We start from the raw sequence: 26,821 nt of genomic DNA, 5'->3' as shown, positions 1-26,821 counted from the left end.
GATGGTATTGCGACATGTTCTCCCTCTGCTGGGTCTGCCGGGCCGCCTCGGCTCGGGAGCAGCCCATAAGTTCTGAGAACATGTCATCCCATGTCCTTTTCTTTCTCCGCCTAATCTGCGCCAGCCTCTGGGAGGGGGATGCCAGGGTAGGTCGGGAGACAGTCACAGCTGTGGGATGGGAAAAAGGGAGTGAATTCCTCAAAAAGATAATTTTTTGTGAACAATGAACATAGTTTTTCTCTGTGAACAAGACCATGCACAGCACCTATCACATGCGCACTCAGGACAAGATCGAATTTTCGGCCTTCGCATTCAGTGCCTGGGGTCTTGCAGTGGAGATCAGACAAGCGGGGCAGGACAGTGGAATTCGGGTAGCAGGCTGACATGGTAAGCCGTAGACTTTTGGCTGCTTAAAACTTAAATTATAGCACTGCCCTCCTTTCACGTTCAAAGCAATGCTCCTAGCACTGGCCAGTTCCTGCTGCCGGCAATCCGGCAAGCATGAACTCTGCCCCTGTCCCACCCCCTCGCGGCTGTCCCCGGGAAAGATCCCAGTATGCTGCCCCTCTCCCGCCTCCACCGCGTGGCTGTAAACCGCCGGTTACAGTTCTGTAAAGGAACAGGCAAGCAGTCCCAATAGTAACATTCCCCTAATTCTAAGCAGGTCACCATGAGCGACATCACTCTGCTGAGGATTTCTGAGACAGAGAAAGAACGCATGCTGCGTGAAAGCCAGCAAAAACCAGGGCCGTATGCCGCCATGCTCTGCAAGGCAATGATCCCAGAGTACTTGATGATAGCCTAGCGCGGAAAAGTTTCCTACCACGGAGGACACAATAAGGCCGCTCTCCCCAGGAACCTCATGCAAAGGCTTTCCAATTACCTCCAGGAGAGCTTCGTGGAGATGTCCCATGAGGATTTCAGCTCTATCCCCGGACATATAGACCTTATTTTCCAGTAGCTGCACTGGCAAGGACTAAAAAGTAGAGCGCCTAGGGCAAACTAATCATGAAAAACCCATTGTTAATATTCCTGTTCTGTTCAAAATAAATGTTTACATGTTTAAAACACTTACCGACTGATCCTTCCCCTGATTCAGGGTCCGGGTTAACGCCTGGGGACGGTTGGTAGGGGATCTCTGTGAGGGTGATGAAGAGATCCTGGCTGTCGGGGAAATCAGCATTGTAAGCGCTGTCGACTGCCTCGTCCTCCTCATCTCCTTCCTCGTCTTCCCCGTCCGCTAACATCTCAGAGGAAGCGGCCGTCAACAATATCTCATCCTCAGAGTCCACGGTCAGTGGTGGGGTAGTGGTGGCGGCCGCACCAAGGATGGAATGCAGTGCCTCGTAGAAACGGGATGTCTGGGGCTGGGATCCAGAGCGTCCATTTGCCTCTTTGGTCTTCTGGTACCCTTGTCTCAGCTCCTTGATTTTCACGCGGCACTGCGTTGCATCCCGGCTGAATCCTCTCTCTGTCATGGCTTTTGAGATCTTCTCGTAGATCTTTGCATTCCGTCTTTTCGATCGCAGCTCCGAAAGCACGGACTCATCGCCCCACACAGCAATCAGATCCAAGACTTCCTGATCAGTCCATGCTGGGGCCCTCTTTCTATTCTGAGATTGCATGGTCACCTCTGCTGGAGAGCTCTGCATCGTTGCCAGTGCTGATGAGCTCGCCACGATGTCCAAACAGGAAATGAGATTCAAACTGCCCAGACAGGAAAAGGAATTCAAATTTTCCCGGGGCTTTTCCTGTGTGGCTGGTCAGAGCATCTGAGCTCGGACTGCTGTCCAGAGCGTCAACAGAGTGGTGCACTGTGGGATAGCTTCCGGAGCTATTAGCGTCGATTTCCATCCACACCTACCCTAATTCGACATGGCCATGTCGAATTTAGCACTACTCCCCTTGTTGGGGAGGAGTACAGAAATCGAATTTAAGAGACCTCTGTGTCGAACTAAATAGCTTCGTTGTGTGGACGGGTGCAGAGTTAATTCAATTTAACGCTGCTAAATTCGACATAACCTCCTAGTGTAGACCAGGCCTTAGAATTCCAGATATTCCCTTCACATGCCAGACACCTTCTAGTCTGGGTCCAGCTGTTCCTCAGTTCAGCTTAGGTGTTTTTAACAGTCATTTTGGGAGGGGATTCAGTGAAGAATTGACCCTGATTAACTCACTTCCTAGCCTTAAATAGGATTTACATAGGGCGGGAATCCTTTGTTTCCCAACTTGATCCCCACCCCCTGCCAGTGGAAAAATACCAGCAGTCCAAGATGGTGTCCAGTATTAGGTTACACGATTACATGACCCTGCAGTGTCAAAGCAGCATCCCAGGAAGCTTCTCAGGAAGTTGGGAGATTAGCATCTTCAAAATCCTATTGTCCTTCCTAATGGCCCATCTAGGCTGATTGCCTACTGTCTGGTGGGCATTCCCCAGGTGTAAACACTTTAGTAATTGATAAATAGTCAATATTCCTACCTTCAGATACATAAATGATACATGCATACAAATAGGATAATCACATTCAGTAAATCATAACCTTTCCAATGATACCTCACATGACCCATCTTGCATAAAACATATCTTAGTTATGCCATAATCACATCATAACAATATTTCTATGAAGAATATGGGGCATAGTGCCACAGTGGAGACTAGCTTCTGCGTTAACACTATTATACTCATTTCATAGAGAGGGAAACAGGATCAGAGAACATGCTATGGTCACACAGCAAGTCAGTGACAGAGCTGGAAAGAAAACTCAGTGATCCAGAAGTCCCATTGCCTCCTCTAATTGCTAGACAACATTGTGCCTATCTAAATCAGGTCTTTTGTACAGTAAAGTCCAGTGAAGTCCACAGGAGTCATTGGCTTTGCTTCAGGTCCAATATTATCATTTTGTAATTGGATCACATTTATCCCTGGTGTAACTTCATCATATTAAAATATTGATCAGTAATTTTAGTAATTTGGCTTATTGATTTTATAATGTCCATAGATAGGAAAAATATATACAAACCCCACATACATACTCCCCAAATGGGTAAATGCACAAGCCAAATATTACCTGCACATTTACTTGCTTTGTGTGCTCAAATGGCTACATCCACCAAATGTAATGGCACATCTTTATGGTCTACTGAAAATCTGGCCTACCAGCTTCAGGCTCAGAGTATATTATTTGGGATATGTGAATTATAAATTTTCAGATGTACTACCTATTATTGCTATTTTAAACTGAACATTTACATTATTTGCAACAGCAACTAATCACAGTAATACAACAGAAAAATAGGGACAAAAGGAATGGCCATTGTAATATTTAAATATTGTATATCCTTTGGATCAGGAACGGTCTTCATTTGTGTTTGGAAAGTGTCTGGCACACAGTAGTTGCAATCTAAACAATTAATAATAATTAAAATGAATACAACACCCCCCTTTGATATACACACACCTGGTCACTACATTTAACACTGATTCACAGAAGATTGATCTCCCTTTAGGCTTTAATTTCTTCTATAAAAAAGTACAAGTCTGAAACTGCTTTAAACTTGATTCTTTTACAGGAGACATTAATTCTAAAAGCAATTGCTCTTGTTCTGGGAGGAAATAAAGGAATGAAAAAGAGGATTAGAGAGCGGTAGGGGAAAGTGTACACCACTTTGCTAAAAATGCCAATAGTATGTTAGGGGTTTGAAGGGTCTCTAATAAAAATCCATTAGCCCATTCAAGCCATACAACTAATTGTACCCTTCAATTCCTTCTCCTATTTTCTGCTCCCACTTATACCCGGACGCCTGAATTAAACTTCTGACCTTTCAGAGATGTTGCAAGTGTTTGTATTAAAACTGAGCAGATTAAAAACACATTACAGAGTAAAACACTTCTGTTAACGTGGATCAATTTTCTATTAATATTTTTATCTACCTTTTATAAATAGTGTATAGTATAGTATAATATTTTGCACTTGTAGGCCCCTATTCAGCAAAGCACGTAAACATGTGCAACATTTTAAGCATGTGTGTAGTCTCATTTAAGTCAATAGGAATACTCATGATTCAAGTTAAGCATGTGCTTTGCTGAATCAGAACCAAAGGGACTGATCCAAGGCCTATCAAAATAGTTGAAATACTTGCATTGACTTCAGTGGGCTTTGGATCAGACCCAGTCATTACATCCAAGAAACAAAGGGCTACATCCACAAGGGGATTTAAATGCTTAACTACCACTTTAAGTGACTAAGTCCAAAATTTTGATCCTCAAGACCTCTGCTCATCTTCTGCCTGTAGCGGTCTAAGCTGCTGCTGGCAAACTCCCTTAAAATTTCATGCAAAGCTGCCTAAGTCCTGATGCTGCCAAGCTGCTCATGCCTGACCCCTTGCAGGATTCTCAAACTAGGCATTCCCCTGCTTACCTCGCTTGCAGGGCCCGATCTGGTAGGCATTCGTAGAGACCACTCAGAGCATACTTACCAGATCACCAGGCTACAGGGACAGTCTCTCTCTCTCTCTCTCTCTCTCTGACTCAATGTTTACTCATCTGAAAAATATTTTAATAAACTCCATGCAGACGGATGGCCCTGGCATCTGTGGATCTCAGGAGATTTGTTGATTATGGAGCCTGAATCCCTTGTCTGTACATGGGGTAGGGGGAACTCTACACCTCTGCCCCAGGGGCAACTGCTGAATTTCTAATCTCCCACATGAGTATTCTTTGGGACAGGGCCTGTCCCTTCTTGTGTGTGCAGACAGTGTCTATGGGTGCTATTGGACACACATAAATAACATTAATGGTTTCTCCTGCTTATGAAATGATCTCGCTCTATAGGTCACCCATCAGCCATAACAACATGAGTCAAATTGTGTTTATTATTGCTGAGAATAGTTATTTATTCTAACAGGAGATTTACTGCCTGGAAGTACTAATTATAATTATTCTAGATTTTTCTTTTGAAACCAGCTATCAGGCACATAATGAACAGAATGCTTCTGCTAAGGTTTTTTTTTAGTACAATTCCCAAGAATTGGTCAGAAACTTAGAGCTGACTGTTATTCATTATTTTTAATGATGCTGTCTTATTTAAAGAACTAGAACTATGGCAGTGTGGTCAGCAAAGTGACCAGCATCTTTTCCCTTAACATTGCTGCTCCTTGTAGGTCCCTTATGTTTGATATTTTACTACTGTTACTGATGAAAAGGAAAGTTATTGCTACAAAAGTTAGCACAGCAGTGCCAAGGAAGATTGTGCTACATTCTATCATGTCTAGCTTACCATCAGCAAAACTGTCAACTAATTTCTGATTGCAAAATCTTTAAGTATTACTAGGGATGATGTGTGTGTGTCAGAAAACAATCTGATGTTCGGATCACAGGGTGGGTTTGCATGGCTGAAAGTTGGGAAAATCCTCTTTTGATTAGGGTATTTTGAGTAAATGTGGCATGGCTTTCATTGAGTGAAAATAAACATGGAACTCAACAATGCCCTTATTACAGTCACCTCTCTATCTGGAACTCTAGTTTTAAATCCAGACACTTGGCCCTTGTCTATACTAGGATTTCCATTGCTGTGTCAGTACAAACCTATAGTGCAGACACAGTCTGCTGCACAACATGCATTAGAATAGCTTACTCTGGTTTGAAATTGTGTCAACATTAAAGTTTTATACTGGAGTAAGTGCAGCAGAGGCTAAGATCTCCATGTAGATAAAGCTTATATTATTTATTTATTATAAGGTTTAGGTTATTTTAAGACCTTGATTACATGGAAACAATATACAAAATATATTATTCAGGTGGGATGAAATTCACCCCTGGGCTGAGGGTCTACACTTAAATCCTATTTTATATTCCACTTATAATAGAATGGGAGATGTCATTTCCTCCTTTTGAAAATCTCAAGCCTTGTTTTGTGTATTTGTAGTGTAAAGTGTTTTACATAAGTAGAGGACACTCCAGCTGGTAGCTCTTCAGTGTGGAGAGGCAATCTTTATCATATAAATCTCCATGACCTTATGGTAACAAATGAAGCTTTCACTTACCTGGATGCACTTTAAAAAAAAATGCAATGTTCTACTGAAAGGAAAAAAGGAGATGAGAAAGGGGGGTGAAGGAGAGAAGACCAGTGAGACATTCTCAGACGATATTGAAAAATATGGCATTTCACTGTCTGGGTTCTAGGACCAGCGTTGAGATTCGTACAGACCAATGACAGTTTCAAACGGTAAAGGGAGTTGTGCAGGTTGTGAAGTCCCAGCCATGGGACTGCACTGGAGCACGGAACCACCCAATGGGGGAATCAGGTAAGTGGCTATTTTTTCTTAAGTGTATTGCGCAATGTTTGACAGACTTTAACCACGGGGATGTGCAACGATAATACAAACTTAGCTAACTCCCAGGCGATGATTTGAAGATCACTGAACCGACAACGGGGCAAAGATTGAAAGCAAAAAACCAGATCGGCTAACCCAAGGGGAGACTGCACGGCTCCCTCCTTCGCCGCCCCCTCCCCGCCAGGGTCTTGCCAAAGGAGCGAGCAGCTCAGCCGCCTGGCAGCCCCCTTCCCGTGAAGGCAGCAAATGCCAGCGGCCCCAGTTGCTCCTCCAGGGGGCTAGAAACTGCTGAGGGCCTGGGGGGGCGTTAAAGGGGGAGAGGGGGGGGGCGCCTTAGTGCACTGATTGGCTGATACCCCAGATAAAGCCCCAGCCGGCGCTGCTTACACTCCTCAGCGTGGCTGTAAACTTTCAGGCTTGAGCTGGATTTTCTCCTCTGCCGTGGCCGCTCCCGGCTCGTTAAAGGGAGACGGTCCAGGTTGCCCCCAGATTGGGCTACATTCAAACCAATGACCAGGAGCTAGTGGGAGCGGTTGCCTCTTGTCAATTTCACTCCTCCGTTCTTTCCCCTCGTTCGCTTAGTTTCTTTCTTTCCCAGCAAATAGCAGCTCAGCCCAAGAGTATTTTCAATTGTTCTTGGACCTCTCAGGGTTACTCTTATCCCCCCCACCGCGCCCCCTTGGCTGAGTGGCTAGGGCAGCCCCCTAGCCTGCAGGAGTACTGGCCGTGCAGAGCCCTTCCGCGCAACAGCCCTAGTGCTCGCCCGCCCTGGAGAGCCTGGCAGGGGCGGGCAGCTCCCCTGAGATGCTGGCAGGTAGCGTGGGCTGCCGCCTGGCCCCGGGCAGAGAGCAGCGCCCCGGAGGGCCCCGCCATGCGGTCCCTGAACATCACCCCGGAGCAGTTCGCCCGGCTGCTGCGGGAGAATAACGTGACTCGGGAGCAGTTCATCGCGCTCTACGGGCTGCAGCCGCTGGTCTACATCCCGGAGCTGCCCGGCCGCACCAAGCTGGCCTTCGTGCTCGTCTGCGTGCTCATCTTCGCCCTGGCGCTCTTTGGCAACTGCCTGGTGCTCTACGTGGTGACCCGCAGGAAAGCCATGAGGACCGTCACCAACATCTTCATCTGCTCCCTGGCGCTCAGCGACCTGCTCATCGCCTTCTTCTGCGTGCCCTTCACCATGCTCCAGAACATTTCCTCTAACTGGCTGGGGGGTGAGTAAGCCCCCTGCTACCGCCTCTAGCCGGCGGGGATCTCTGGATGGACGCAGCCTCTCCTGCACGGGGAGCCCGGCCTCTGCCCCTCTCACTCCCTCTCATTCCTGGACGGGGCGCCCGGGAGTTCGCATCTCTCTTTCCCCCCCCCCCCCTCCCCTGCTTGCTGGGCTTGTTCCTGTCCCATCAAGCACACCTGGCTGCAACAGATCTCTGCCGGAGGAACAGAGTGGGGGATGCAGGTGGGAAATGACATGTAGATCGCTTTGGTCCCACAGGACTAAGGAATGGGCTGTGTCACCCGGGAAGATACTACTATTTGGCACTTCTTATCTTCAAAGCAACCTGCAAATGCCTTTTGTGTACAGGAATGAGTCAAAAGGTGACCTGCAGTGTACTTGTAGAGGTGTGTTGGTCCAAGGGTATTAGAGAGACAAGGTGGGTGAGGTAATAACTTTTATTGGACCAGCTTCCTTTGGGGAGAGAGACAAGCTTTCCAGCTTACACAGAGCTCTTCTTCAGGTCGTTTTCTGAAGATGAGCGTTGTCTCTTTCACCAAAAGGAAGTTGGTCCAATAAAAGATACTACTTCACCCACCTTGTCTCTCAAAAGGAGGCAGGCATTTATTTAGCTGCCCCCCTACCTAGATGTTGACAAAACACCTGGTTTTTAGAGTTTATATTTTCTTGGGAAATTGTTTTTCCTTTAGGACACATGGATTGTTTTGACTAGACAAGGCAGAGTGTAAGGCAGCCATTTTCTTTTCCTGAAAATCTTTTGTACTAGGGGATCTGGCAACATTACTTTATAATGCTCCATTGGTATCACTACTAGTGTGCAAGCTGTCATACTTTCATAGCTCAGAACTGATGCTTCAAACCTTTGAAAGTCTCTGTTCATAACAGATAGCTTTCCTGGTTCACTCTAGAGCTGTTGCTTTTGCCTACTCATTTGTAGTCTGTTATTGCATTTTAGGATTAGGGCTCTGAATCTACAAATCTGACACGTTAATCTAATTTTTCAGTGTACTCCTTATTCTGCAGAGTTTCAAGAACTGCTAGGTCACATCACCATTGGACTAAATTAACAGATTGTATTCAACTTGAAACAGCTGTGTCTTGAGATTCTGGTGAAAGTTGCAGTAAACAGAATTTTTGATGTAGTAATGGTGGTGACATGACACATGTATCCTCTAATTTTTTGTTCCAAGGATACATTCTTGCTGACAAGTGCAAAAGAAGGTCGGAGCCAAAGCTTGTTGAAGTCAGTTCCATTGATGTGAATAGGCTTCAAATCAGGTCCTTTTTGCCTTTGTTAGCAAAAATGGGTCCTTTGGTTGATCGTATTACAGGATGTCCCATTCATTTGGGGCTGGCCAAAGTCACTGACCAGACAGAATGAGGATAGGAAAAGCCCCTCTTCAAATCAGGTCATTTATACTTTAGGACAAAGTGTCTTTAGTTTTTAAAGGTGTTTCACAGACTACATTTCTTTAATAAATGGCTTTCCTTTTGTTTTACAGTGCATAGATAATATGTTGAATGGGTGAAATAGATACATGTTCACAAACTGCAGGGCTTTGGAAGTTTTCATGTTATGATCTGAATGTGAAAGTTAAGAGCAGTGTACAAAGGCACTGTCTTTAGGATTTATTTGCCTCTTGTGGGTGAGGGACCACGGGCCAGACTCGCATTGAGTTCAGTGGAAGTTTAGAGTGTATATTGTTGTCACAACATAGAACTGCAGAGACACGAAGTTAAAGAAAAGGACAGGCAGATGCAGTAGTGCTACGAAACAACAATTCTGTAGAGAGAGGCTCAATGCTCTGTCTCTGCTCTTTTGATCTTGGCAATTACAAGTGAAGAAATAAAAGGTACGTTTCTGCCATGAATGGCAGCCAGGGATGCTGATTATAATGGAAATGCATGTTGGATTTCAGAGCCTGGGCTCCAATCTGAGTGGGAATGTCTACACTGCTTTTCTAGCCTTATGGCACAAGCCTTGTAAGCCTGAGTCAATTGCTCCATGCTCTGAGACTCACTGTTGTGGTGTATATTTGTTTTTTGTTTTTTTGTTTTTTTTGCAGTGTAGATATATCTTTAGACTTATTGTTGCAACAGCTAACCTTTAGGCCCCCTAATGCCTAGGGGAACCAACAGACCTGAGTTAGGCCGCTAGGCTCTTTATACAAAGCATGTGAAGAAGTCCCTAAGAATGGTACTTACAAAAGCCGGCACAATGAATGGGGAGTTACCCAAGATAGCCAGTAGGAATTGCTGAGGAGAGGGGTGGGACTTATGTCCAGCTCCTCAAATGGTACTTAGGATAGATAGGGTGACCAGATAGCAAGTGTGAAAAATCAGGACACATTTTTTGGGGGGGGAGGAGTATAGTTTGTCTTATATAGGAAAGCCCCTAATATTGGGTTGGCCCTAATAATATCAGGACATCTGGCTACCCTCACTTAAGTGCCTAATAGCAGGTCACTCCTGCTGCTTGGGATTCATGGCTGTGAACCCTTTCTTGGAGGTAGAGGCCTAAGTTAGGTCAGTGCCTCTGCTGCCACTTAAGGCACACCAACACCATTTTTCATGAGAATCTTTCTCATGAAAAATGGTGTTGGTGTGCCTTAAGTGGCAGCAGAGGCAATGTGTGTGTGTGGGCATGTAGGGCCACATGCACCCCCAGATTTCTGCCAGGGTTCACACTAGAATGTCAGAACCATCTGGTGAGGACTGCTGCCCTCATTCCCTTTGCCTTGCCCAGGAGTTGCCCTTGGCCCATGTCTTTGCAGAGCTCATCCTTTCTCTCCTCCCCACCCGCAGCTGAAAGCAGACATCCCTTCCTGCTTGCGCAGCACCAAAATGCAGCTAACACCTCCAGGCTGCTGCTGGCCACTTGCATAATCCAGCTGCCTCCTGTCCCCTGGATTAAGGATGGATTGTACCCTGGGGTCCCTGGGAACCTACAGGGGTAGTTGGGTTCTCTCAGAGAGGAGGAGGAAGTGACACTGAATCCCAGCCCAGGGAGAGTGTGGTGAGGGGTCTGGCCAGTGCAGCCTGGCTCCTTCCCTTCCCTGCCAGTGGCACCGATGTCATCCTGGGCTGGAGGTGCCTCCTGTCATGGTCTGTCCTTCTACACAGCCAGTGGCATCTGCCAGATAGGGTGGCCTCCTGCATGTGCCTCTGACTGTGGGGGCTGAGGGTTACAGACAGGGCACAGGGGCACGGCCTGCTCCGGACAGCCCAAGCTACCTGCTGAAGGTGGGGGAAGGATGGAGGGGCACTGCCCAAGGAGCAAAGAGCATTACCCTGCAGCCTCCCCGCACCCCACCCTGGGACAGGGACTCGCCAGTGAGGCTGCACCCAACCCTGACACAGTGCAACGGCCAGGCCTGCCCCAGAAACACCCTGGGGTCCTGCCCCCCTGTGCCAGGCGCACCAGGTGTGGGTGAGCAGGCTCTGCCCGGCAGCAGGATCCAAGTGCAGAGGGACTTAGTGTGGGGGGATCCAGGTGGGGGTAAGAGAGTTCTCTGTGGGGAAATCTGGGTGCGGGTGGCTCGGTGGGAGATCTGGATGCACAGAAGCTCATTGGGGGGTTCCAGGTGCAGGGGCAATGGGACTCTGCAGGGGATCCAGGTGAAGGTGTTTGGGGCTCAGTGGGGAGGGTGTCTCAGGGGGCTCATCGGGGTGGTACAGATGCAGGGGAGGTGGGGCTTGTCAGGGTGAGGGTTTGATGGGCCTGCTTAACAGGGGAGTCCCAGCTTCTGCCAAGGGGATGCTGTATGCTGGGCTCCAGCTTCCCCCCTGCCCCCGCCTCCCCCATCCCCTTCTCTTCCCCATCCCATGCCCCTACCCCACCACTCCATATCCTCCCCATCCCACCCTCTTCCTTCCCCCCAGCTCTTCCCCATGCCCCCTTCCCCCATCCCCTTCTCTTCCCCATCCCATGCCGCTTCCCCACCTCTCCATCTCCTCCCCAGGCTTGGGGGGCAGGGGGGAAACCACCACCCCCAGCATGAGCTGGTGGAGTGGAGCGGGTTGGGGCTGGGTCGCTCCTCCACTTCCTGCCACCCGGTGATTGCAGGGTGGGCCCAACCCCACACTCACAGGGCGGTGGGAAGTGAAGTGACCCAGCCCCAGCCTGCTCTGCTTTGCTCCCCTGACTTTGGGGGAAGGGGGAAACTGCCTCCCAGCACTCACCGGTGGTGCGTCTGGGAGCCAGTGGAGTGGAGCGGGCTGGGGCCCGGTCGCTCCTCCACTTCCCGCTGCCCTGTGAGTGCAGGGCAGGCCTGACCCCTGCTGCAGTCTCCTGGGATGTGTAGCTCAGGGGAGGAGGATTGGGGGGAAAGGGGAGGAGTGGGGGCGGGACAGGGGCGGAGCAGGGTGGGAAGAGGCGGGGCAGGTGCAGAGCAGGGGCGGGGGCAGCTTTCCTGGCCGGCTCAGCTGGCCGGGGGATTGGGCTGTAGCAGCAAGTCCAGACACTGGGGCCCCTTCTGACTCTGGGCCTGGTGCCATGGTAAACCCAGTACTGAGCATCTCTCCGGGGGTCTCAAAGCGCTTTACAAGCTGCAGCATACCGCTGGGAGCGGGGTGGGGATTGCTCATTATAGAGAGAGGGAGGCCTAGCATTTAACTTCATGCAGCTGTGCGGGCATGTGTGTGTTCAGGGGCTGCACCTGCAACCCTGAGAACTGGGCCCAGCTGCCTTGTTCAAGCTCACAGAGTCCATCACGGAGCCAGGAATAGAGCTGGGGTGGGTGGGGTAAGGCTCAGATCCTGTGGCCAAAGGCTGGTGGGACCAGGAGCCTGTGGACAAAGGTGGGACAGGCCGGGAGCTGGCTCTGAGCTGGGAGGTGCTGGGAAGCTGCTGTGCATTGCACTGAAGAAAACGCAGCGAGTGACTGTGAGGCCAGGCTGCAGTCCACGGGGCCGTATGGCATCCCTTGCCCATGCATCGCCTCTGCTGCCAGGTTCCTACCAGAACCTTTAAATTGTGCCCCCCAGTATCAACAGTTGTGCTTCGCCTCTGAGTGGCAGTTATCTTGTCCAAGGTGAACAAGAGGGGACATGATAGAGGCTACCTGCTCTAGAGAAGGTAAATCAGGTACTTCTATTTACCCTCTTTCACAGTACAAGAATAAGGAGATGTTCAATGAAATTGAAAGGTAATTGTTTAAAACTGATAAGAGGAAATACTTTTTTCTCATTGCACAATTATTCTGTGAAAAGAACAGGAGTACTTGTGGCACCTTAGAGACTAACAAATTTATTAGAGCATAAGCTTTCGTGGGCTACAACCCACTTCTTCGGATCCGAAGAAGTGGGTTGTAGCCCACGAAAGCTTATGCTCTAATAAATTTGTTAGTCTCTAAGGTGCCACAAGTACTCCTGTTCTTTTTGCGGATACAGACTAACACGGCTGCTACTCTGAAACCAATTATTCTGTGGAGTTCATTGCCAAATGATATCACTGAAGTCACGGCTTTAGCAAGATTCAAAAAAAGGATTAGACACTTAATTTTTTTGGTGTGGTTTTACAATGTTTTTTCTCTCCCCTGTTGAGAGTGAGTTTTCACATGTCAAACAAAAGGTGGTGACTCTGGCCCCTATCCAACAACTGGATCCACATGGGTGGATACCTGCATCCACGTGGAGCCCTATTGACTTTGACAGTGGTCTGCCTGGGTAGGTAGAATCAGTTAAAGCATGGATCAGTGTTCATGTCACACTCCTCACCAGTACCCAGCCCGGGCCAGGGAAGCTAATGATCCAACCACTGGACCAAATTCGGTGATGAATCCTGGCCATGTGCCATCTGAGGCACATTGAGCATATGCTGAGAAGTTATAGGAGTAGGGCCTATTCCAGTGCTGCCAAATGCACAGTGTGAATAAACACAAGGAGAGATTTGTTTCTCTTCTAACCTCTCTCAGATAGGTAACCTTTAAGTGTTGTCAAAATAAAATAGTGGGAAAAGAGAAATTCAGAAAGAAATATGATTTTTTTTTTAAATTGATGGTGTCCTTTTAAGGATTGAGAGACAGGATGATTCACAACCCACAATTTTGAATCTCTGCCACTTGAGGTTTATTACTATGAAAAATGAGGTTGTGATGAAGATGGTAGTATTGCAAATAATCAGCATCTCAGAAAATGGGAAGTAGCTTTCCCCCGTTCCCAAGCTCTTTTGAGTGTGTGTTTTTGTTTACTTTCTTCTGTCAAGCCACTTCTCAACCTAGTTTTTTGGGTCTCTCACAAAACCCAACTTATATGTGGGCATTATTCTGCGATGATCTCATTTGGGAGATAGGGATGGAGAAAACAGGCATAACTGGTAATCGGAGTGGTACACAGATACGTGCCTCACTGCTTTTTACTGTCACAACCTGGCCTGCCATTTCAATGTGTATGTGCATGCTTCAGGCTACCTTGGCTGACAGCTGAGTCCTTGCTGTCCATAAGTGGACTATTCAGAAAGTCTGAGGACAGTAAACAAGCCTTTCAAAGCACTCTGCTAATTACACATTAGATATTAATTGCCTATTTAGCATTCTGCAGCATTGCATGCTGGTTTTCAGTGCTATGCATTGCTAAAAAGAGTTGTCCGAGCTTTACTCTGAAGAGGGTGGCATTCAGAGTGTAATTTCCGGTATAAGTTTGTGCTGGATCAGGCTGTTTTTTCTCTCTAGCTCTTGAAAGATGTGTGTGATGGTGGACTTGATTGAATGGACATTATTGAAAAATATGAACTTACCTAATTTCTGTGTAACTTTGAGACTGGTGGGGGAGTTGCCTTCTTTCTAACATTTAAGAGCCACACAGTAAAGATCCCCACGGGGGAACAGAACATGGGTGCAAATAGGTCGAAGTCTCAACAAGATGCATGCCAAAGAGTTTGAACACTAGCTGACACCTATGCAGACTCAAAAGAGCCTTTGAAATGATCTGAGTTACATGAGAAGAGAATGGAAAAATGAGATGATGGGATCTGTCAATAAGAGGGGTTCGAAATATAAAGGACATTGTAGGAGTCAGCAGAAACTGTGATAAGCTTATTTACAGATGCTGGATACTAGCAAATATCCTTGTCCATATGCTAATACAAAACACAACTTCCTGGCTAAAATATTAACTCATGGAGTACACACCTTCACATCCAAGTAACCGGAAGGTAAAACTGACTACTGGTCACTAGAAAAAAGGCTGTGTGTAGGGGTGGGAGGTCGTTGATATAAAGGTTGGTGTCTGAGGCCTTGTCCACACTAGGAAATTTGTACCCACCAGCAATAGTGAAGGAGTTTTTACCACCGTATTATCTAATCCTGTTGGAAAAAGGATAGGAAGTTCCAAGTGTGGAGGCATACTGTGATGCTGCAGTACATTGAACAGGTGTCTAAACATGTAGACTGTATTCCTTGGCCTAACTGAACTGTTGCCTAACACCAGGGCGGGTGCAAGGATGTTTCGTGCCCTAGGCGAAACTTCCACCTTGCGCCCCTCCCCCCCGAGCCCTGTGGCAGCTCTCCGCCCCTCTCCGCCCTAAGATGCCCCCCCGTGGCAGCTCCCCACCTCCCCATCCACCCTGAGGCGCCCCCTGCCCGTGGCAGCTCCCCCAGGCCCGGGGAGAGCTCCCCGCCCCAGCTCACCTCTGCTCTGCCTCCTCCCCGAGCATGCCGTCACCGCTCCACTTCTCCCGCCTCCCAGGCTTGTGGCGCCAATCAGCTGTTTGGCACCGCAAGCCTGGGAGGGAGAGAAGGAGAGCGGGGCGGCGTGCTCAGGGGAGGAGGCGGAGCAGAGGTGAGCTGGGGCGGGGAGTTCCCCTGCATGCCCCCCCCTTACTTGCTGCAAGCAGCCCTCCCCGCACCCCCCTGCCCCAGCTCCCTCCGCCTAAATGCCAACGACGACCGGGGTGGCCGAAGATCCAGCCGCCGTGGTCGCCGCCGAAGGACCGAAATGCCTCCCCCCAAATGCTAGCGCCCTAGGCGACCGCCTAGGTCATCTAATGGGTTGCACCGGCCCTGCCTAACACAGCACATCAAAATCTTATGGTAATGCTGGATGCAATCTTAGTCAAAGGGATTAGCTTTGGTTAGTTTTAATTTTTCTTATGATTTTGTATTTATTTCTTTTAAAAAGCAGTGAGGGTGGGTGGCAGCAGTACCTGAGGCTTTGTACATCCTTGATATAAGCTCAAGAACAGACTTCACCCTTTCTTCCCTCCCCTGATATAAAGCAGGTTACCTTGCTTTATCTGAGCTACTGTTGGTTTTATTTAGACCATTGTTGTGGACTGTTCTCAAACAGAGAGAGAACTAACTTCTGACCTGTTTCATTCAGTCCATAAGGCTCCCTCCTCAAAACATGCTGGTGCATATATTATGGTAAGGATGTTACCAGATTTGCCTATTACTTTGCGGTATGCTCATTTATTTGGGTTACTCTTTTGGGGGGGATGTTTCTGTAATTCTATCGATGTACTGCTTGTCACGTGTGTTTTCATATGGACCTCTACTCCTCCCTTATGCAAGTCCCCTCCCAGTGGAGCTATCCTGCAGGACCTAGGTTCCCTAGGGCTGGGTTCCTCCAGCCCCAGAACCGGATGAACGAACACACACACACACACACACACACACACACACACACACACACAGAGTAACAGAGCACTCTGAGCGGATCAGGTCAATCAGCACTTTCAAGCTGACCCCTTATGTGCCCCTGGGCTCAATGGACTGGGTCAAGCAGCACTTTCAAGCTGTCACCCTTATGTGTTCCAGATTCAGCACGTCCCTATCTCCACTCTCACATCACAATTGTACTGGTGGTAACCTACTTGATGAGCAAACCCCACAGTATTTTGGGCGCTGCAGGGATCTTTAGCTTAGGTAAAAGAACCGTTGCTGCAGAGTAAATGGGGGAAGCTAAAAACACAAAAGAGTAAAGTTCAGAGAGAGAGAGAAGCAACCAGCTTAACCATAAAAGTTATTTATTGAATAATAGTGATAACTACACAAGGAGAGCCTAAACCAACATAACATACATTTTTAAAGGTTAATACCTAAGGTAGAAAGGAAAACAGAGAGAGAGAAAGAGGGAGCTCTCACCCACTCCATGAGGCTTGAACTGGTCGGGGTTCCCAGGTGATGGTGGTAGCTCAGGGTCCTGAGTGCTGGACACAGGCAGAGCCCCCAGCACGATCAGTCAGGAGAAGATGGTGTCCCAGTGGAACTGATGCATAGTTTGGATCTAAGCATCAGAACACTGACTGGAGGGGTTTTTGAGTAGGGATTTTTGTAGAGAAAATACAATGATTCAAGGGAGAACACTAGATTTGTTTATGGGTAAACTGATGACTCAAGGGTTTTCTTTAGGTTAGACAATAGGAGCTGATCAATCTTGGCTTTCGGTGGTGTTTCCTTCCAGGGAGCTCACAATGCAACTAGGCTGCTTCAGTATTTTGGATATCAATCAAGGATTCCTTACTAGAATTGGTCTAATAACTGCTGAGCTGGGTGTGGGCAGGCGTACATTCATTAACATCTGGAGCAGAGATTGCCACGATGCAGTGCTTCCCTGTTTTTTCTGGTCCCAGAGTTCAGTGTGGTTCTCTGTTCTCTATTCTGTATGCAAATTGAGATGTCTCCCTGTCCCATCTTTCGTGCAGATGAGGCTTGGGGAGTTGTCTCTGTTCTTCATTCTGTATGCTAATGAAGATGTCTTAATCTTGTCACCCTTGTCAGGAAGGGTCTAGGTGTGTCTCCAATCTGCCCTTCATTGCTCTCTGCAAGTCTTTTCTCTGATGGGTTTTGGTTTAAGCAGAGGCTGCTGGTGGTGGGGTATCTTTCATGAGTCAGACAGGCTGGATACTGCACCCTGGTTCCCCAAGAACACAGAGCTGACTGGTATCAAGGACCAAAGAGAGTGATGGGAATAGAGGACTGAACTGAAGATCAGTTTAACAGGAATTTAAATCGCCAAGTGTCTGTTTTCTCTATAATGCCTGGCATGTTTTTTAACATTCTACTATGTGCCCAAGAAACTGTGGAAGAATTCCCACTTTAGCCGATTATGAGAGTGCAATTTAATCCTGGCAGAGATGGGAAGGATTCTGCCATTGTCTGGTGCCTCAACCTGGAAATTTCCAGGAAACAATTTATACCTTCAAGTCAGTGGCACTGCTATGGGTACCTGCATGGCCACACAGTATGCCAACATTTTTATGGCTGACTTAGAACAACGCTTCCTCAGCTCTCGTCCCCTAGCGCCCCTACTCTACTTGCGCTACATTGATGACATCTTCATCATCTGGACCCATGGCCCTTGAGGAATTCCACCTGGATTTCAACAATTTCCACCCCACCATCAACCTCAGCCTGGGACTCAACCCCAGCCCACACAAGAGATCCACTTCCTGGACACTACAGTACCAATAAACGATGGTCACATAAACACCACCCTATGCCGGAAACCTACTGACAGCTATACTTACTCACAGCTTTCACCCAGACCACATCACATGATCCATTGTCTACAGCCAAGTCCTAAGATACAACCGCATTAGATCCAATCCCTCAGACAGAGACAAACACCTACAGGATCTCCATCAGGCATTCTTAAAACTACAATACTCACCTGGTGAAGTGAAGAAACAGATTGGCAGAGCCAGAAGGGTACCCAGAAGTCACCTACTACAGGACAGGCCCAACAAAGAAAGTAACAGAATGCCACTAGCCATCACCTACAGCCCCTAACTAAAACCTCTCCAGCGCATCATCAAGGATCTACAACCTATCCTGAAGGACGATCCCTCACTCTCACAGACCCTGGGAGACAGGCCAGTCATTGCTTACAGACAGACCCCCAACCTGAAGCAAATACTCACCAGCAACTACACACCACACAACAGAAACACTAACCCAGGAACCAACCCGTACAACAAACCCCATTGCCAACTCTGTCCACATATCTATTCAAGTGACACCACATCAGCCACACCATCAGGGGCTCGTTCACCTGCACATCTACCAATGTGATATATGTCATCGTGTGCCAGCAATGCCCCTCTGCCATGTACATTGGCCAAACTGGACAGTCTCTATGCAAAAGAATAAATGGACACAAATCGGACATCACAAATTGGAACATTCAAAAACCAGTAGGAGAGCACTTCAATCTCCCTGGACACTCAATAACAGACTTAAAAGTCGCCATTCTTCAACAAAAAAACTTCAAAAACAGATTTCAACAAGAAACTGCAGAACTGGAATTAATTTGCAAACTTGACACCATCAAATTAGGTCTGAATAAAGACTGTGAGTGGCTGGGTCACTACAAAAAATAATTTTCCCTCTGATACTCACACCTGCTTGTCAACTGCTGGGAATGGCCACATCCACTCTAATTGAATTGGCCTCATTAGCACTGATCCTCACTTGGTAAGGCAACTTTCATCTTTTCATGTGCTGTATATTTATACCTGCTTACTGTATTTTCTACTCCATGAATCTGATGAAGTGGGTTATAGCCCACGAAAGCTTATGGCCAAATAAATTTGTTAGTCTCTAAGGTGCCACAAGGACTCCTTGTTGTTTTTATTGGTACAGACTAACACGGCTACCCCCTGAAACCTGTCACCATACAGTAACTCAGTACATTACTTCCTCCCACATTATCTAGTCAAAGTCCTCTGCATACTCAGCGAAGTAGAAGGAAAGGGATGATTTACATTGTTCTTGATTGTGATGGTGTATTATATCTGAATAAAACAAAGATGAGTTCAGGTTCAACTCTATTATAAATGGGGATCCTCCTGTTCCCCCCAATAGGGGAAAATTCCACAAGATTTGCTCCTGTATGAAATTGCTTAGGAACCCTCAGCAGTATCTTTGTGCTACTGCCTGGGAGAGTTGTGGCATGGTGGCACTGGCAGGGGGCCAGGTTGAAAGAGGCCTGGTTGTGCTGGAGTTGGTACCCCGCAGGGCTTCTCTCAGCATTTCCCCTCTCCCAGTCAAGATAGTCTCCTCAGTACAGATGCCAGGGACTCCGGGAGTGACACTGCTCCTCTGCCGTGGACCTTCTCTTAGGGCTTGTTTATATGGGAAGTTGGTATTCCTGATTTCCACCTTGTGTGGATGCTCTTATTCCAGAATAAGATGTTCACACAGGGCATTAATCAGGAGTAACTACTCAACTTTAAATTTGGATTAAGATTGGATGTGAATTTACTTTATACTTTATAGACAAGCCTTTAGAGAGAAGCAAGTTATCTGAGAGAGACTCCCTAGGAGTTTCCACTGTCCTGATAGCATCAAAAGGCTGGAATGACACCAGAGTTATACTTAGTAGCCAGGTCTGTGTTTAGGGTGGCTATAGGATGCTTTCTGCTCTTTGGTTTAACAGTTTGCATTAGACAATATGCCGTCCCACTTGCAGCAATTGCCCCATCACAGTACAATACTCCTCCGCCACTCTCTTTTTTGATACAGTAGTACAAAGAGATTTTCCCCACTGTTCTGTGCAGGCATCATTAGCAGAGATGCATGTCTATGTACAGGGCATCAGAAACTTCTCTATGCTTAGTACTGGAATGTTCCTTGAAATTGGACTCGGCACTGAACATTTTCCATCTCCCACCCCCCCCCCCCCATTTTTTCAGTTAACCGGACCTAGTGTATTGACAGTATTAGACAGCGCAGTATTAGACTTCATAAATAGACAACAGGAATTTGGCTAGCTGAAAAACCTCAAAGTAAAGAGGAAGTAGATATGACTTCCAAATTAGGCAATTGTTTGTGTGCAGCTTAAAGTAAGGACATGGACACAAATGCATCTCCTCCCTTCCCCCAGTAGAAAAATATTGTAGTTTATATTGTCCTTATTCTAGAATGAGAATAATCTATAATCTGCTCTGTTCTATGAAATGCAAGGTGATTTCATGTAGTATCATTCACCCTTTCTGTATACCAGAGTTGATTGGTATTTTCAGATGCTTGTTTCTGATTGAAAGCATGCAAAAACTTTCATATAAAGATGGATTAAAAAGATTGTGACTGTTAAATTTAGAGAGGAGATTAATCAAATAAGGGATGTGTGGACAAGATAAAAGTATACAAAATAATGAATGGTGAAGAGAAGAAAATCGCATGCTTTAGTTTATCCTTTCTCAGAATACAAGAACAAAGGAACATCTGATGAAACTGAAAAGCAGCAAATTTAAAACTTACAAATGGAAACTATTTTTAGACTCTGATACAAGGCATTGAGGTAAAGCGTTTAGTAGAATTCAAAAAAGAATTAGACACATACCCTATCTAATGTAACTGTAGATTTTTTAATTAACTGTAAGAAATAGGGATATGAGCAATTTAGGGTGTAAGCCAACCTCAAACTGACCAGGCTTGAGAAGAAACTGTGTTCTTATGTCACAGTTGACCATGGTGCAGTTTCTTGAATCATCTTTGAGGCATCTGGTACTGGCTACATATGGGACTAGATGAAGCACTGATCTGATCAAGTATCTTCCAAATCTGATCTGAACTAACATTCCTATGACTGACATGTTAGATCAGACATGGGTAGGAATCTACACGATCTATTCCTGGGGGGATTCTGTGCCAAAAAATTCAAAATTCTGCAGATTTTATTTGTCAAAATAATGCAATATAATCACACCAGTTTCAATTCTTTTGATAATTTATTTAAACTACAGTACAGAAAAAAGTCACAATAACTATTCAGCATTTCCTAAACACATGAAAGTTAAGTTACAAACACTTGGTAACTAATACCCTGCATTCCAGTTATAATCCTAGATTTTCATTTAAATTACATTACAGAACATCAAACAGCAAAAAAAAAAAAATCATTTTAAATTGCTCAGACTTTCACACATGAAAACCATACCGTTTTGCTAATCATTGTCCTGGATCTGGCTGGGTACTTTGGGAAGTGCTAGGTTCTGATTGTCCTTTTTTTTTTTTTTTTAATGGGTAAGTAAAATAAATCCTGAGCTGTAATCTAACCCTATTGTGCCACTTTGGCATAGGAAAAAAGTGAGAAAGCACATAGATCTTCCTACATCACTCTGGCAATGTAGGGGCCTTAAAACTTTCACAGGTTTTATGCTCCTGGGGGAATTGACTGAGAATGGAAACAGTTAACTAACAGTAGGAACATTAACTAGGCAGGCTGCTACATTTGTGCCTCAGAGAATGAGATCAGTTAACTCAGGCAGGCTGCTACATTTCTGCCTCTAGCCTGGCTCATGCATAATTAAAAGCCCTACCCTTCCATGCCAGCGAGCTGCAGTCTCAAGAGAGAGGGGCAGAGTGTCTCTCTCTCTCTCTCTCTCGCTTGTTGGCAGGCATGTACGCCCAGCCCCCCTCCCCCGATGGTGATCAGCCATGCAGGCATGCACGTCCAAGCCCCCTCCCTCATCTCTGAAGCTGCTCCAGCTGTTTGTAGCTAGAAGGTGGTGGGAAAGTGGGCCCCCCTGCTTTGAGAGGAGGCAGGCGGGCAGGGCAGGGGTGAGGAGAAGCCCCCCTACCAACCTCCCCCCAGTGCCTCCTGGCTGCCGACCAGCCCCTCCACCCCTCCACCCCCAGCGCCTACTGCTGATCAGCTGTTTCATCTGGAGGCGCTGGGCAGGAGGGGGAGGAGTGAGGGCACAGTGCGCTCTGAGGAGGGGGCAGAACTAGGTGCTGGGTGGGAGGAGGAGGAGAAGCCTTGGGGGAAGGGGTGGGGATGGGGTGTGGACGGAGCTGGGGGGAGCACCCACTGGCAGATAGAAACTCGGCGCCTATGTCCCGGGCTCTGCACCCCCTAAAGGACTGTAGATAAAGAGCACGGGTGATTTGCACCAACGCAGAGGTCTCTGGCTGGTTTATGGGTGCAGCAGGGGCAGAACCGAGGAGGGCCCAGCGATGACCTGTTACATGGATCCTGCTACCACACACTAAAGTTCCTTAGTGCATTTTAATCTATTCCTATTTCAAAGCTAACTATGGTACTTTTAGTGTGCAGCAGCAGGGTTCACATGGACACTTAATACGTGTCAGAATAGTACAAGTGAGATTTCCTCCCAGCTTGCTGTGAAGTAAGAGTTCATCTGGACAATCCCTTAGTAGCAATTCAGTATTTTTTTCCCTTCGCTTCTTAAAGAAAAGATGTCCCTTGTACAATTCTTTATACTTTATCACATCTGGACTGTTAATTTAATTGATGCTCCATGATCCTAGTATAGTGAATATACTGTAGTGAAAATATTTTTTTAATGACAAAAACTTTTCTAGTTAGGGCAGGAGACCCTAATACAGATTTAGATAGATCACAGAGCCCTTTTTCCACAGCTACAACATTTGAGAGACTTGAGCTCCATAGATGGCACACTTGGGAATGAAGATGCCAGGGATCACAGCATTCCCTTTTTTTCCTAGGCAGGTCCCAGTATTTCATTTGACACACTTCTGTGCTCTCATTCCTTCTTTTCCTAAGAAACAAGTACAGATAGGCTGGCCATCAGCAGGGGGTTGAATGATATTTGTTACTCATCCAAACTTTGCTCACAAAATAAGATCCACCTACAAGATATCACTCAGATTAGATCAGGCAGATAGTCTAATTTAGAGCAGGTTTGGAATTTCCCATGATGCAGTGTGGTCTCTCCTCTTACTGAGCTGTGTGATGCATCATGGGAGATGCAGTCTGGCCAGGAAGCTTGACCCATAGGAAAGAATGGAGTCATGAGGAGACACCTGAAGTACAAATCCCATGAGAGAATGTGATGCTATAGGGAATACAGTTTAATATTGAACTGAAATGAAACATTTTGATTGGGGAATATGAGAACGTTTTGTTTCTGTTGAAAATGGCAGAGATGGTGGCATGCCATACACTGAAATTAGGGACCTTGCTGATCATGGTCACTCAACCCCTCTTGATTCAAGTGAGCTAACGCATAAACCACAACTGAACACTTTATTTTTGAGAAAATTAAAGAGCATAACTCTTGTGTCTATCAAAATATACACTGGGGGAAAAAAGGACTGTTTCATTCCATCTTTTATGAGAAGCTTTTAAGGAAGCCATCTGCTGTGGGGATATTAGTGTGTCTTCTGCCCTAAAGTCAGATTAAAAAAAGCATACTCTGCTTACACTTAATGAGTCAGAAAGAGCTCATCAATTACTATTAATAATAAATAACAATGAAAAAATCTTCTTTCACCAGGATAATGTCATAATTTCTAATATGCAGGAGTTCTAGTAATCTCTGTGTTGAGATTTCCAAAGTCCTAGAGCCTTTTGGAGTCTTCTGAATGTCAACATGAAGATTTCAGAATCATTACGGGATTAATTTTAAAAGATTAAACTTTTTTCAAAAGGTAGTTTTATTGAAATCCTATTCATACATTGTGTACAAATCAGCCTAATAACTTAAAACAGTTTAAATAAAAAAACTCAGGCCATCAAATTACAAAGCAGAGATGCGAAGAAATTAAATGATAAAATAAAAAACACATCCCATATCGCAATAAGCAGAATTGCATTGTGCATTAGGAAACAAATCACACAGCTAAAAAGAATTCATCACTCTATGCCAGTGACACTTGACATTCAGAAGTCCCTTTGCTCTTTTCCAAATTTTAAAGTATTTTCCAGTGTATGAAATCTCCAGTCTCAAAAAATTTCCTATAATAGGTTAGATTACTTGATATTTAGGCCACTTTTCCAATTATTTTATTTTAAGTCATCTGGAGAAAAAATATGTGTGTTCAGTAATCAGAGTAATTTGACTTTTCTCATTTTCTCTAAAAATTAAAATCTATTATCCTAATATCATAACTACAGGAAGTTGTTTAAGTGTTTCTACCTTACTTTCAGCTCACGGAAGAGCAGAAAAAGATTTTAAATTGGACAGTCTCTTTTTTTCCAATCTGAATTCAATGGGAAACCTTTTTTCCTTTTATACTAAGCCACAGTTATTCTGAAGTAAACTGCCCAATAATATTGATTGGATCTCCCAGTCTCAGTCTCCCTGAGGCTAATCAGAATTTTGTTTTTTACTTCAATGGGTTTTAAATGCCAACAGAAAGCTAGTAGAAGGTTTTCTAATTTTTCAAAGAAAATCTTGGGTATTAAATTTACTCTGTGATTCATCTTTATGTCTAGTTGAAACTAGAATTCTTCTGTCAATTTAGGTCAATACATAAGCAATCTGTGTAGTCCTTGTAAATTGGTGCCTTGTGAGAATGGTTGCCATGGATAGTGATGACAGGAACACTAGGTTGCTAGGTAAGTTAGACCTTTGAGTGCCCACTCCTCCTCATATCAAAAGGCCTATTTTGCCTGCTGGAAACACGGCAGCAAAAGAAAAATAAAATCTGTCTCTGCCTTGTTCTCATCAAGAGCAAGAGGGAAGTAAAACGCTGACCCTAAGGCTACGGCTACACTAGAGTTTACAGCAGTGCAGCTGTAAGCTCTCTAGTGTCACTGCTCTAAGTCGATGGGAGAGAGCTCTTCCGTTGACTTAATTAATCCACCCTGAACGACTGGTGGTAGCTATGTCATCGGGAGACACACTCCCACCGACACAGCGCTGTCCACACCGGCGCTTAGGTCAGTGTAACTTACATCACTCGGTGGTGGGGAGGAGTGGCTTATTCACATCCTGATTGACATAAATTATGCTGGCATAAATGGTAGTGTAGACACAGTCTAATTGTCCCCCACAGTTCTGGAGGCTATAAGGGGTCTGCCTGGGAAAACAAGTGTCAAGAAAAGCAGAGTGCTATGCCTTGAAGTTCAGCTGATTATAACACACCTTTTCTTAAATGATTTCCCTTGAGACCAATACTCCTGCCCCACTTCACTTCCAAATGGAAGATTGGGGAGAAGAGGAGGAGGAGTTCCTGAGGGCCAGCATGCTGCATGTTGCCAATCTGGGCTGAAGCAAAACCCAGACTAAAGCCTATACCCACAGTCATGCCTGCTAACCTGAGTTGAAAGCAGCATTAATCTTGGGTTCCTTGTTTCTCTATGTGGATGGAATGAGTGTTAGGGGAAACTCTGGACTATAACATGGGCTAACTCTGCAGTGAAGACGTACCTTCAGTGAGTAAAGGCTATTCACCCCTCTAGGATGGTCAGTGTGGCAATCTCAGGGTATGTCTACACTACGAAATTAGGTCGAATTAATAGAAGCCGGTTTTATAGAAATCGGTTGTATACAGCCGATTGTGTGTGTCCCCACATAAAATGCTCTAAGTGCTCTATTCGGCGGACCGCGTCCACAGTACCGAGGCTAGCGTCGACTTCCAGAGCATTGCACTATGGGTAGCTATCCCACAGTTCCCCCAGTCTCCGCCGCCCATTGGAATTCTGGGTTGAGATCCCAATGCCCGAATGATGCAAAACAGTGTCGCGGGGGGTTCTGGGTACATGTCATCAGGCCCCTCCCCCTCCATCAGAGCAACGGCAGACAATAGATTCGCGCCTTTTTACCTGGGTTACCTGTGCAGACAACATACCACGGCAAGCATGGAGCCCGCTCAGCTCAGCTCACCGTCACCATATGTCATCTGGGTGCTGGCAGACGTGGACTGCATTGCTACACAGCAGCAGCAGCTAACTGCCTTTTGGCGGTAGACGGTGCAGCATGACTGGTAGCCTTCATCGGCGATCTGGGTGCTGGCAGCTGTGGGGCTGGCAGCCGTAGGGCTGCATTGCATCAGCCCTTGCCTTTTGCCTTTTGGCAGTAGATGGTTTATTACGACTGGTAACCGTCGTCATCGTACTGCAGTGGCTGTCAATCATGGGCACCTGGGCAGACATGCTCAGTCCTATCGAACTGTCTTGACAATGATGGCTATCAGTCGTAGTATGCTATTTTCTGCCAAGCGCCCAGTATTTTCTGCTAAGCACCCAGAAGAGGCCGAGGGCAATCTGGGTGCTGGCAGATGTGGGGCTGGCAGACGTATCCCTATCTTGGCACCGGAGCACCAAGCCACCGAGTACATAAACCGCAAGGGGTACTTTTCAATGCTGCTGCAAGCCCTGGTGGATCACAAGGGACGTTTCACCAACATCAACGTGGGATGGCCGGGAAAGGTACATGATGCTCGCGTCTTCAGGCACTCTGGTCTGTTTCGAAAGCTGGAGGAAGGGACTTTCTTCCCGGACCAGAAAATAACCATTGGGGATGTTGAAATGCCTATCGTGATCCTTGGGGACCCAGCCTACCCCTTAATGCCATGGCTCATGAAGCCGTACACAGGCAGCCTG

General features: G+C 46.4%; 1 protein-coding gene across 1 annotated transcript in view; it reads left to right on the top strand.

Annotated features, from left to right (window-relative positions):
* The first annotated feature begins 7,204 nt into the window (after nt 1-7,204).
* QRFPR (pyroglutamylated RFamide peptide receptor) overlaps nt 7,205-26,821 on the top strand; it is a 61,331-nt gene continuing 41,714 nt past the window's right edge. Inside the window, exon 1 of the mRNA XM_065405446.1 lies at nt 7,205-7,544. Within this exon, the coding sequence (XP_065261518.1) occupies nt 7,205-7,544 (340 nt within the window). The remainder of the gene's footprint in view (nt 7,545-26,821) is intronic.

Source organism: Emys orbicularis, chromosome 5 (assembly GCF_028017835.1).
Source record: "Emys orbicularis isolate rEmyOrb1 chromosome 5, rEmyOrb1.hap1, whole genome shotgun sequence".
Taxonomy (NCBI): Eukaryota; Metazoa; Chordata; order Testudines; family Emydidae; genus Emys; species Emys orbicularis.
This window is presented reverse-complemented; position numbering and strand designations above follow the sequence as displayed.